Source organism: Stegostoma tigrinum, chromosome 20 (genome assembly GCF_030684315.1).
Source record: "Stegostoma tigrinum isolate sSteTig4 chromosome 20, sSteTig4.hap1, whole genome shotgun sequence".
Classification (NCBI taxonomy): Eukaryota; Metazoa; Chordata; class Chondrichthyes; order Orectolobiformes; family Stegostomatidae; genus Stegostoma; species Stegostoma tigrinum.
In genome coordinates, this window is record NC_081373.1 from 16,667,829 (window position 1) to 16,681,078 (window position 13,250).

Here is a 13,250-nt window from a genome sequence, read left to right on the forward strand (position 1 = left end):
TTCTTCATTAATTCCAATACCCCTGCTAAGTTACTTTAAAGTCTTCCCAATAGAACTGGAAAAATATCTCACAAGGAATTCAGTCCCAGCTCTGTTCAGGTACAACCTGTCTGGCTTGTATAGGGGCCATCATCCCCAGAGCCAGTGCCAGTTTGAGGGACCTAAAACCCTCCCTATTGCACCATCTTTCCAATCACATATTATTTTGCCTTATCTACCTGTTTTTGAACACACTTCCAGGTGGAATTGGCAGTATTCCCAAGGTACATTTATTTAAAGTCCTGCCTGCTAACTTTATACTTAGCTCCCTAAATTCTGATGGCAGAACTTCCTACTTAAGTCATTGGCACCAACATGAACCATGACCACTGGCTGTTCACACTCCCCAAAAAGAATGTTGCACTGTGACATCTCGACCCTGGCACCAGGGAAGCAAAATACCATCCTAGACTCAAGATGGCCACAGAAATGTCTGTCTGTTACCCTAATTAATGAATCTTCTATCATTACTGCTCCTCCTGTCTTCTTCTTCCTGTCCTCCTGTACAGCTGAATCATTTGCAGTGCCACTGACATCGCTCTGGCTGCAATCCCCTGATAACCAAGTACCTTCATCAGTTACCAAGATGAAAAACCAATTTGAGAGCAGAATGAGAAGTACTACCTGCCTGCTTCTCTCGGACTGTCTGGTGACCACCCAATCCCTCTTTCCTTCCTTCAAACACCTAAGTTGTGGTGTGACCAGCTCTTTATCCATGCTCCTCCCATACTATCAACCTCAAGGATATGCCTCAGTGTCTCCAGACATCGTTCAAGCTCTGAAACTCAGAACTCAAGTTTCTGCAGCTGGAATAACTTCCTGTACGTATGGTCACCCAGGACCCTGATTTCCCATATACTACAGGCCAGAGTTTCTCCTTCCTACCTAATTAAGTTATGCAGCCAGATCTTAAAATTAAACTCACTTAGTCTTGAACTTGCCTAGTTTTAAACTTACTTCCCTTACACTAACTTTACTGCTTCCCTAATCCTATTTTGCTCACATTTATTGCTTTTTTGGTCCTTTTTTTATATTTGCTTTCAATTATTCCTTTTCTTTGTCAGTTAATGCCTTCTTCCGAAAATATACATTTTAATCATGAATTAATCAACCTACCACTTTGCTGTGATGTCAACGTTTGATTTTATTTCCTAATCTGCAGTCCCCTGAAGCTGCAGCTGTTAAACTATGTATCCTGGCTTACTGCTGTGTTGTTCAGCTGTCTTACAGCGGAAGCGCTGGACCCCGGATCATGGGCCTCAGTATATCCCCCTCAATATATGCTCTGTATGTATATTCAGTATATAAAAAGTGTCAGTTTCCACATGTATGCCAAACTACCTCAGCACCACCTCTGAGATAACAAAATGTGGAACTGGATGAACACAGCAGGCCAGGCAGCATCTAAGGAGCACAAAAGCTGTTGTTTCAGGCCTAGGCCCTTCATCAGGACCCTGATGAAGGGTCTAGGCCCAAAATGTCAGCTTTTGTGCTACTTAGATGTTGCTTGGCCTGCTGTGTTCATCCAGTTCCACATTTTGTTATCTCGGATTCTCCAGCATCTGCACTTCCCATTATCTCCCTATCTCAGCACCACCTCTTTTGGCTCCTCAGCTGTTGCTAAATTATCAGAATGCTTAACCAAAAATAAGTACTGGATCAACAGAAATTTCTTTCAGTTAAATAAGGGAAGACTGAAGCTGATGTTAGTCCCTGTTCCAAACTCATTTTATTGGTTATTGACTGCATCTTTCTCCCTGTCAAGAGCTTGAATGAAGCCACTCTGTTGTCAGCCCTGGCATCATATTTGATTCGAAGATATTTTAATACATTGAAGGTGCTTTATAAATATAAGATTTTGTTGGGGTGGTGGGGAAGTTGTTTTAGGGCACTCCATGGGAGAATCTATGACTGTCTTCAGCTCTGTGTCAGAAAGGTGTGGATAAGGAATAAACAAATGAGATTTCATGGGTGACCAGGCCTAACTCTGGGACACCACCTGCAATGACCTGAAAACCCTTGCAAGCACTTTAGGGGCTAATCTGCTGCTGGTAATATCCCAATGTTCTTCAACTTTGTCGAATTAATGGGCTGCCTGCTACCTGCATCTGGCAAAACTCACTGGACAGACAACAACACTTTGGCGAGACTACAGCACCGTTTTCAAAATATTTCCTTCTCACCTGCCAACAAAACTACCTCTGTGCAATTGGTCAGATCAACGACTGACTGTTCATCAGAATGAAGTTCATTGATCTGGAACATTAATTGTTTCTTTCTGCACAGTTACTGCAAGACCTGCTGAGATTTCCAATCTCTACTTTCTTTCTTTTCTTAATACATTATAGGAACCAAAAAAGGGATGTAGACTTGGAAGCAGATGGTGTGTTAGAGGTACTAAATGATTACTTTACTTCTGTCTCTACCAAGAAAAAATGATGCTGCCAAAGTCACAATGGAAGACAAGATCATTCCAACACCAGCTAGGCTGAAAATAGACAAAAGAGGAAGTGTCAGAAAGACTGGGTAGGCATATGGCTGATAAATCACCATGGCTGAGTCAGATGCATCTGAAGGTACTGAGGGAACTAAGGTTGATAATTGTGGAGGCACTGGTCCTAATCTTCCAATTCACCTTAGGTGCAGGAGTGATATAAAAGAACTGGAGACTTGCAAATGTAATGAGCTTGTTCAGAAATAAGTATGTCAACAATGGCAGGTCAGTCAATTTTGAAGTCAGTTCTGAAAAGGGTGCTGAACCAAAATTTCAACTTTCCTGCTCCTCTGATGCTGCCCAACCTGCTGTGTTCCACCAGCTCCACACTGTGTTGACTCTGACTCCAGCATCTGCAGTTCTTGATATCTTCAGTCAATTTAATGTCAGTGGTGAGAAAGCTTTACAAGTAATTGACTGAATTGTGTAGGGATCTGAATGATTTGGATTATGGCAAGAGGTGTGACAGAATTGGGTGACAAACATGTTGCCCCTCTTCTCAGTTGGGAGCAACTTGTACAATGTTTTATGCTTTTCACCAGTGGAGTAGTGAGATTCTTGCCAGGCAGTAGTGAGTTGCCAAATGCCTGTCATTACTGGTTGTTAAAACATTTCTAACAGCCCAACTCACCTCATTAATATTCAGACTCCCAACTTATTTTCTAAACAAGCTCGACATCAGGAAAATTTGATATGGGAGCTAAATTGGATACTTGGTGAATTCAGCTCACTGCTTGCTTTGAACAACCCACATGTTGGAAACTGGGCACCAATGTGTCAGGGCATTCTCCATGATCACTGGCCTCTTGTACCCCATGTCCACAAGCATTGACATCCAACATGTACCAGCTGCTAACAACTCCTATGGCACATCACTGATTCACTTGCAGGGCTCCGGCACATTTCAGTGCTGCATCATACGCTGCACCAGCAACTCACATTGCAATATTACTATTACAATTGTACTATTACTATTGTAACAGTGCAGAAAGGACACTGAGAACTCACGGACATACATCCAGCTCATGGACTGGACTAGGCTGCAACTTCAGGCTATTCACTTGTTCTATTCACTCACCTACCTGGTGGTCGCAGCATCCCTGCCTTTTTGTGCCTTACCTTGTCTTTCCCTTTTGTGTTTTGTCCCTTCAGCCAGAGATACCACGCTATGTTACTGGGTCATATTACTGCTGTTGTATCATGCTTTTTGGCACAGACAGAAAGCCAGAAGGTTGTCATAATTGTCAGCAGGCCTCAGCACAGTAAGTCAGGGGCAACCTCCAATACCAGGCCAGTCCCTGCTGGGCGGTCAGAGTCAGGATCTTCTCCTCATGAGGGGTGAGGAGCTGAATGATGAGCAGCACACTGAATTAACCCTTTCTGCCTATTGGGTAAAAAAACTCACTAGATGTCATGACAGCAAACTGTTCAAAAAAATCGATGCAACTTGAGCACAGCCAAAAAGGTTAAGTTCAGGCCAGTGGTTTGGAACAAAATGAGCAGTCACCTGGACAAATGTGAATGAATTAAGGAAATCTGATTTGGATATGCTAATGAGAGGCTGTACTTAACTAACATAACTAAGTGTTTAGACTTTGACTAAAAGGAAGGTTGATGAAGATGACACATTTGATGTGCTATACATGACCTTGTAAAAGACATTTGATAATTTGGGAGAGGTGATGGCCTGGTGATATTATCGCTGGACTAATAAGCCAAAGACCTCTGTAGTATTCCAGGTGCAGATTTTGAATCCAACATGGCAGACAGTGAAATTTGAATTCAGTAAAAATCTGGAATTAAAAGTCTAATCATGAGCATGAAAGCATTGTTGACTGTCATAAAAACTCCTGTGGCTCACTAATGAAGGAAACTATCGTCCTTATCTGGTCTAGCCCACATGTGACTCCAGATCTAGTCACTTCTTTCATGACTGATGCACAATGGCAGCAGCGTGTACCATCTACAAAATGCAGTGCAGCAGATTAAATTTAATATTGAGAATTGTGATGTGATATGTTTTGGTAGGACCAACAAGAGAAGACAATATGCAATAAGTAGTACAATTCTAGATGGCAAGAAAGAAAAGGGACAGGAGATAAGGTTAAGAATAATCTAAAGCAATTCTACAAGTATATTAAGAGCAAAAGAGCAATTAGGGAGAGAATAGGACCCCTTAAAGACCAACAAGGTCATTTATGTGTGGAGCCACAGGAGGTGGGACAGACACTAAATGAATATTTCGCATCACTTTTACTGTGGAGAAAGAAGTGAAGGCTAGGGAACTTAGGGAAATAAACATTGATATCTTGGAAACTGTCCACATTACAGAAGAGGATGTGCTGGAGGTGTTAAAAATGTAAAGGTGGATAAATCTTCAGGATCTAATCCAGTGTAAGCCAGGACATTGTGGGAAGTTAGGAAGGAAATTACGGTGTCCTTACAGAAATATTTGCATCATCTGTAACTATAGTGAGGTGCAGGATGACTGGACAGTGGCTAATGTTGTACTTTTAAGAAAGGCTGTAAGAAAAAGCCTGGGAACCATAGGCCTGTGAGTCTGATATGAGTGGCAGATAAGTTGTTGGGGGAGATTCTTAGAGATAGGATTTACATGCATATAGAGAGGTAAAGACTGATGAAGGATAGTCAGCATGACTTTGTGCATGGGAAATTGTGTCTCACAAACTTGACTGAGTTTCTTGAGGATGTAACCAAAAAGGTTGATGTGGGCAGAGTAGACATTATTGACATGGACTTCAGTAAAACTTTGACAAGGTTCCGCATGGTAGAATAATTAGTAAATTTAGATTAGATGGGATTCAGGGAGAGCTTGCCAATTGTATACAAAATTGGCTTGATGGTAGGGAGGCAAGAGAGTGGTATTTTTGATTCAGGAAAACATTAATGGTGTACTTAGGATATTTCTGAGGTATCGTCCAATGAAGCGATATGGGTGGAACTGAGAAATTAGAAAGAGATGATCATCATGATGGAATTTTGCTATAGGACCCCCGCAATAGTCAGAGGGAAATTGAAGAGCAAATATGCAGAGCGATCTCAGATATATGTAGGAATAATAGGGTTGTAATAGTAGGGGATTTTAACTTTGCAAATATAGACTGAGACTGCCATAATGTTAAGGGCTTGGATGGTAAGGATTTTGTAAAATGTGTTCTAGAAAATTTTCTTTATCAATTCGTAGATGCACCTATGTGAGAAGGAACAAAACTTGATCTCTTGGGAAACAAGGCAGGGTGAATGACTGGAGCGTTAGTGGGGGAGCTCTTTGGGACCAGTGATTATAATTCTGTTTTAAAATAGTTATGGAAAGGAATAGGCCTTGTATTAAAGTTAAAGTTCTTAATTAGAGTAAGGCAAATTTCGATGGTCTGAGACAGGAACTTTCCACAGTTGACTGGAGTAAACTGTTTGCAGGTGAAGGGACAACTAGCAAGTGGGAGGCTTTCAGAATTGAGACAATGAGTTCAGAGGCATTATGTTCCTGTTAGAATGAAGAATGAGGCTCGTAAGAGTGGGGATCAATGAATGAATAAAGATATGAGGCTCTGGACAAGAATAAGAAGGATTGCACGGCATTCAGGGAGACCTTACCAATTAGATACAAATTGACAGTTGAAGACAGAGGGTGGTGGTGGAGGGTTGTTTTGCACACTGGAGACCTGTGACCATATATGTTCCGCGGGGATCAGTGCTGGGTCCACTGTTGTTTGCCATTTGCGTAAATGATTGGATGAGAAGGAGGCATGGTCAGTAAGTTTGCAGATGAAGCCAAAATTCGTTTTATAGTCAACAGTAAGGAAGGTTATCTTAGATTACAGAGGAATCTTGATCAATTGGGCCGAAGGGCTGAGTTGTGGCAGATGGAGTTTAATTTGGATAAATGCAATATATTTCATTTTGGTAAAACAAACAATGGCAAGACTTACTCAGTTATACAGTAGGGCCATGGGAGTGTCTTCAAATGGAGAGACCTAGGAGTTCAGGTACACAATTTTTGAAAGTTGCATCCCAGGTGGATGGGATGATGAAGAAGAGGCTTAGCCTTCATTGCCCAGTATAGAAGTCGGGATGTCATGTTGAGGTTGTACCAGATGTTGCTGATGCCGTTTTGCCGTACTATGTACAGTTCTGGTCGCCCTTTGATAGGAAGGAATTTATTAAACTGAAGAGGGCTCAGAAAAGATTTACCAGGATGGTGCCAGGACTGGAAGGATTGAGTTATAAGGATAGGCTGGATAGGCTGGTACCTCTTTCACTGGAGTGTAGGAGGATGGGTGGTGACCTTATAGAGGTTTTAAAAATCATGAAAGGCATAGACAAGGTGAATAGCAATGTCTTTTCCCTAGGGTAGGGGAGTTCAAAACTAGAGGGCATATTTTTGAGATGACAGGAGAAAGATTTAAAAGGGACCTGAGGGGCAACTTTTTCACAAAGAGGGTAGTTCGAATGTGGAATGAACTGCCAGAAGAAGTTATAGATGCAGATATAGTTACAACATTTAAAAGAATTTGAACGAGTAGGAAAGGTTTAGAGGGATTTGGGCCAAATGCAGGCAAGTAGGTCTAGTTTAGTTTGGGAAATTTGGTCGGCGTGGACAAGTTGGACCAAATGGTCTGCTTCTATGCTATATGATACTAAGTGGCTGACTCTTATCTGCCCTCTGAAATGGCCAGCAAACCACTCAGTTGTGCCGGTTGTCAGAAAGGAAAAAAGGAATGACACTGGATAGATCATCTGGCATTGACTGAGGCATCAAAAACAGCAACAGTAAATACAACCCTGTTGACCCTGCAAAGTCTTCCTTTCTAATTTGTGCAGGCTGGTGTCAAAATTGGGAGAGTTGTCTCACTAACTAGTCAAGCATAGTCATAATCATGGAATCATATCTTACACATAAGGACCCACCGCCATCCATTGGTGTATATTCTCCCACCAACAAATATGACAACACTTGTATATCCTCAGGTGGGAGCAACACTAGGAGTTCTCAATTCTGTCACTTTGGCATATCCCCCATTCACCACTACCACATAGCTGGACGATCAAGCCTGGTTCAAGAAAGACTGTAAGAATGCATATCAGGAACAGCAACGAGCGTATCTAAAAATGAGGTGTCAACCTAGAGAAGCTTCAAAACAGGATTACTTGCATGCCAAATGACATAAGCTATAGGTGATAGACAGAACTAAGCGGTTACATATCCAGTGGGTCATGTCTAAACTCTGCAGACCTGTTACGTATAATTGTCAATAGTGGTGGACAATTAAAAAATCTCAGTGGGGGAGGAGCATACACAAACTTGCCCATCTGCAATGATGGGGGAGCCAGACAGGCTGCTGTGGTCTGCAGATACAATCACTTGATTGGTACCACATACACCACCTTCAACATCCACTTCCTTCCCTACTGATGTATAGTGGCAGCAGTGTGTACCAGCTACAAAATGCAGGACAGCAGCTTAAATTTAATGTTGAGAATTGTGATGTGATATATTTTAGTAGGAACAACAAGGCAAGCCAATGTAAAATAAATAGCACAATTCGAAATGGGCTGCAGGAGCAGCAGAACTTTGATTCACATGTATACAAATCATTGAATATGGCAAGAAAGACTGGTGTATTTTTCTTTATTGATACTTTCTTGGGCAGTGGGCATCACTGGCTAGGTCAGCATTCATCGCTAATGCTTAAGTGCTCTTGAAAAGGTAGAGCATCCACAGTGCTTTTAGGAAAGGAGTTTCAGGATTATGACACAGAGACAGTGAGGAACATCAGTATTGTTTTACGTTAGGTTGGTCTGTATTCATTTCAGAATCATACCGTTTAGTTTTGTTATCTCTCTGCCAGCTAATTACCAGTTCCAATAAGAGTGAATCTTACCATCTCCCCTTGATATTAAAGGCATTACCAACATTGAACCTCACAGAAACAACATTCTGGGATTTACCATTGACCAAAAACTGAACTAGTCCAGTCACATAAATACTGTGGCTCCAAGAGCAGGCTCAAAAGCTACGAATTCAGTGTGAGTAATTCACCAGAGATAATGGGAACTGGAGAATCCGAGATAACAAAGTGTGAAGCTGGATGAACACAGCAGGCCAAGCAGCATCTTAGGAGCACAAAAGCTGATGTTTCAGGCCTAGACCCTTCATCAGAGAGCTGATGAGTAATTCATCTCCTGTCTCCCCAGGTCTTGTCTATTATCTACAAGACACAAATCAGGAAAGTGAAGGGATACTCCGCACTTGAGTTGGTGATGCTGCACTCATCCAGGCAAAAAGCTCAATGCCATCTGGAAAAAAGCAGCTGCATTGATTGGAACGCCGTTCGCCTTGGAGCAGTGTTCCCAAACATCTGCTGCCTTTGTCTTTCTAGGTGTTAAAAGTCATATGTTTTGGAAGATGCTGACAAAAGAGGATTGAAAAGTTGCTGCACTGCATTTTGTAGATGGTTCACATTGCTACCATTCTGCACCAGTGGTGAAGGAAGTGACTGTTGAAGGTGATTGATGTGGTGCCAATCAAGTGATGATTATATTCTCACTTGTTGGAGATGATCATTGTCTGCAGAGAAAATATAGTCAATAGGGTATGATTCTAAAATGGGTGCAGGAACAGAGGAATTTGGGTACATTTGTGCAGGAATAAATGAAGGTAATGGAATCAATAAAGAATGGTTAAAATCATAAGATCATAAGAAATAAGATCAGGACTTGGCTATTTTTCCCATTGAGCCTGCTTCACCATTCAGTATGATCACGCTGATCTGACTGCGGCCTCACCTCCACTTATGCTGCCTGCCTCCGTAAACCTTGACACCTTTGTTGATCACAAATCTGCCAAATTATCCTTAATTATATTTAATGACTCAGTCTTCACTGCTCTCTGGGAAAGAAAATTCCAAAGAATTAATCTCTGAGAGTAGAAATTGCTTCTCATCTCTATCATAAATGGGAGCTCTCTTCTTTTTAAAACTATACCTCCAGTTTTAATTTTTCGCATGAAAAGGCACATCAATTCAACATCTATTCTATTAAGCCTCTTCAAAATCATTTTTGTTTTAATAAGATCACCTAAATGTCAATGAATACAGACTCAACCCATAAGATAACATTTTAATCCCAGGAATCAGCTGAGTGAGCTTTTTTGAAACTGCTTCAAATGTAAGTATACCTCTTCTTATGTAAGGAAACCAGAGCTCTGCACAGTTTTCAGTCTCACCAATTCCTCAGTATTGTGCAGCAATACCTCCCTATTGTTATACTCCTTCCATGACAACCCCTAAAATCAAGGTCAGTATTTCATTCATTTGCCAAATAACTTTTTTTCCTTTAATATTTCATGGTAAGTGGCTAGCATTTGTTGGCCATTCCCAATTGCCTTTGAACTAAGTGGTTTGCTAGGCATTTTTAGAGGACACTTAGGAACCAACCACTTTGCTGTGGATCGGGACTCACTTGTAGCCCAGAGGATGACAGTTTTCTTTCCCTTAATGATGTTAGTGATCCAGATGAATTCTTTACAACAGTCAATGATAGTTTTATTGTCATGGTTACGGCAACTAGTTTTCACTTCCAAATTTTGTTATTCCAATTCCAGCATCCGCTGTGTTCAGGTTTGAGGCCATGTCCTTTGAGCATTTGCATGGGCTTTTGCATCACAATCCAATGACATTACCATTACACCACACTGTGACACATCTGCTATACCTGAATGGCAACTTTTTGTAATTCATGTACAAGAACATCCAAATCTCTTAGTCCCTCAGCATTCTGCAGAATCTCTCTTTTTAAATAATATTCTGCTTTTCCTTTTCTATCCTTGCCACCAAGGTGGACAACTGCACACCATACTCCCATCTGCCTATTTACACAATCTAATACCTTGCAGAGTTTTTGTATTTTCTTCACAACTTGCTTTCCTAATGATAAAGCAAATGGCATCAAAACAATTTATTAAACCTGTATACAAAATTTCAGCTGGAATATTTCATCCAGTTCTGAGCGCCACACTTTAGGAAATATGTAAAAACATTAGAGAGAATGCAGAAAACAGTCATAAAAAATTGTTCCAGCAGTGCGGGACTTAGTTATGGAAAAACATCAGAGAAGTTTAGACTGTTTTCTGGGGAGAGTAGGAGATTTCATAGAAATGTTCAAAATCCTGAGGGAACTGGACATAATGGAGGGTGGAAACTGTTCCTATTGGTGGATGCATCAGGAACCAGAGGACATAAATTTAAGGTATTTGACAGAAGACGCAATGGTGATATGAGAAAAAGTCTTCATACAGCAAATATTCATGATCTGAAAAACACTACCTGAACATAATGGGGAGACAGAATCAATTGAGGCTTTCAAGAGGTCATTAGATGGCTATCTAAGAAGGAATAATGTGCAAGGCTATGGGAAAAAGAAAGGGAATGGACTGGACCGAACTTTTACCCCAAACCTACAGTTTATCTAACCTCCACCCTTACCTTATACTATGCGTATCTAAAAGCCACTTAAATACCCTTAATGGGGCCAACTCCACCATCCTCCCTGGCAATTCATTCCATGCCCCTACTACTCTCTGCGTAAAGAGCCTACCTTTGACATCTCCACTATATCTACCTCCACTCACTTTAAAACTATTCCCCCTCATAATAGCTACCTCCACCCTAGGAAAAAGTGTCTGGCTGTCCACTCTATCTATGCCTCTGATCATTTTGTACACGTCTATCAAGTCACCTTTCATCCTTCGTCTTTCTAAAGAGAAAAGCTCTGGCTGTCTCAGCCTTTCCTCGTAAGACCTTCCCTCCATTCCAGGCAACATCCTGGTAAATCTCCTCTGCACTTTTTCCAACGCTTCCACATCTTTCCTGTAATGAGGCAACCAGAACTGGACACAATACTCCAGATGTGGCCCAACCAGTGTTTTGTATAGCTGGAGCATAACTTCACGGCTCTTGAACTCAGTCACTCTATTAATGAAAGCTAACACACCATATGCCTTCTTAGCAACTCTGTCCACCTGGGTGGCAGCTTTCAGGAAACTGTGGACATGAACCCCAAGATCCTTCTGCTCCTCCACACTGCCAAGAATCTTTCTGTTAACCCTGTGTTCTGCTTTCAAGTTTGTCCTTCCAAAATGAATCACCTCACACTTTTCAGGGTTATACTCCATCTGCCACTTCTCAGCCCAGCTCTGCATCCTATCAATGTCCCTTTGTAACCTAGAACAGCCCTCCGCACTGTCCACAATGTGACCCACCTTTGTATCATCCGTGAACTTACTCATCCACCCTTCCACTCCTACATCCAAATCATTTACAAAAATCACAAATAGAAGAGGATTCAGTACAGACCCTTGTGGTACACCACTCATACCTGAGCACCATGTTAAATATTTTCCGTCCACTGCCACCCTTTGTCTTCTAAAGATCAGCCAAATCTGAATCCAAAATAACATGCAGTCATTTGACATACTTGCTTGTATGACATGGTGAGATTCATATCAATCATCATGATGTAACTGATCACATGACTCTGACATCAGAAAGAAAGAAGATTCTAGTCTAGAATGAGCATGTGGAGAATTGGGTTTAAACTATACTAGAGAGCTGCATTTAAGAACCTACTTTGTACGTACATAAACAAGGGAATGTTACAGTACATACCGAATCACAGAGCTTTACTGAGTGATAAGGAACAAGCAGTCTTGGGGACAGAGTACGTTTAGACACCCACAGCCTGAGATACTGAAGAATCTCAACAAGAAGTATTAGTTTAAAGTACACGATCAAGTATTTTGAAGCCCAGTCTGATCAGCAAACATTAGAGGGCCTACAGCAGTTTTTATCTTAACTGGACATTCATGTGTACTTGTTTCGCCAATATCACTTTCTCACCAACAGGAAGAGAATCACTGGCTGGTTTACTTTAACTCCAAGAGGCTCTGAGACCAACTTAAATCACCATACTGCTGGCATTTAGAAGCCACAGTAAATACCAAAATCAGAACCAGCGCTTTTTCCTCTGTGTGGCTCACCAGCTGAAAATGTGTATTGGAGGACTAACAGTCTGGCAGTCTTAACGTTTCTTGACTAATGACCATTCTTTTCTCTAGGCTGGGGTGATCGGAACTGTTCGTGAGTAATAGGAATGCACGACTTAAAACATTCCCTCATTTCGGCCCTTCGGATGTTAACAAGTTAGAACACATCAATACATAAATCAACATAGTTACACAGGGTGTGAATCCCAGGATCTCAACCCAGTTAAACCTCCAGCATTAAGAGTCACTGAAGCCTTGGTGACGTTCCTGTATTTGTACCTAAAGCAACACTCACAATAAAACTGGCAGAACTGTCTATCAGGAAACTTCTTTTGCGTGTGTGATGGGCCTGAGTCCTGTGTTATATTGTATGCCATTGAGGGCTGAAAATCGATCCCAATTTAACAGTGAGTACTGCATTTCAGAGTCACTTTATCATACATTACTTAATGTTAAATCCACAAATTAACTAACTTGAATAGAAAATATATTTTTAACTGTCAGTAATTTATAAGACAACCTAGTGCCTGCAGAAGCCAATTTTTACATTTCTCACTGTTTGCTCAATGCTCTGGAGATTAGAACATATTACACTTGGCTGTATATAAACTGAGACTAGCCCCAGTATGCTGAAAGCCTCGGCCTGGTATACAG

The 13,250-nt window shown here is 41.3% G+C and overlaps 1 protein-coding gene across 2 annotated transcripts in view; it reads left to right on the top strand.

The window, feature by feature from the left end:
• entpd1 (ectonucleoside triphosphate diphosphohydrolase 1) overlaps nt 1-13,250 on the top strand; it is a 118,257-nt gene that overhangs the window by 17,281 nt on the left and 87,726 nt on the right. Inside the window, exon 2 of one of the 2 annotated variants that reach the window (XM_048551332.2) lies at nt 12,669-13,003. The exons of the other annotated variant lie outside the window; for it this stretch is intronic. Within the exon in view, the coding sequence (XP_048407289.2) occupies nt 12,940-13,003 (64 nt within the window). The 5' untranslated portion in view covers nt 12,669-12,939. The remainder of the gene's footprint in view (nt 1-12,668; nt 13,004-13,250) is intronic. 2 annotated transcript variants of the gene reach the window in all.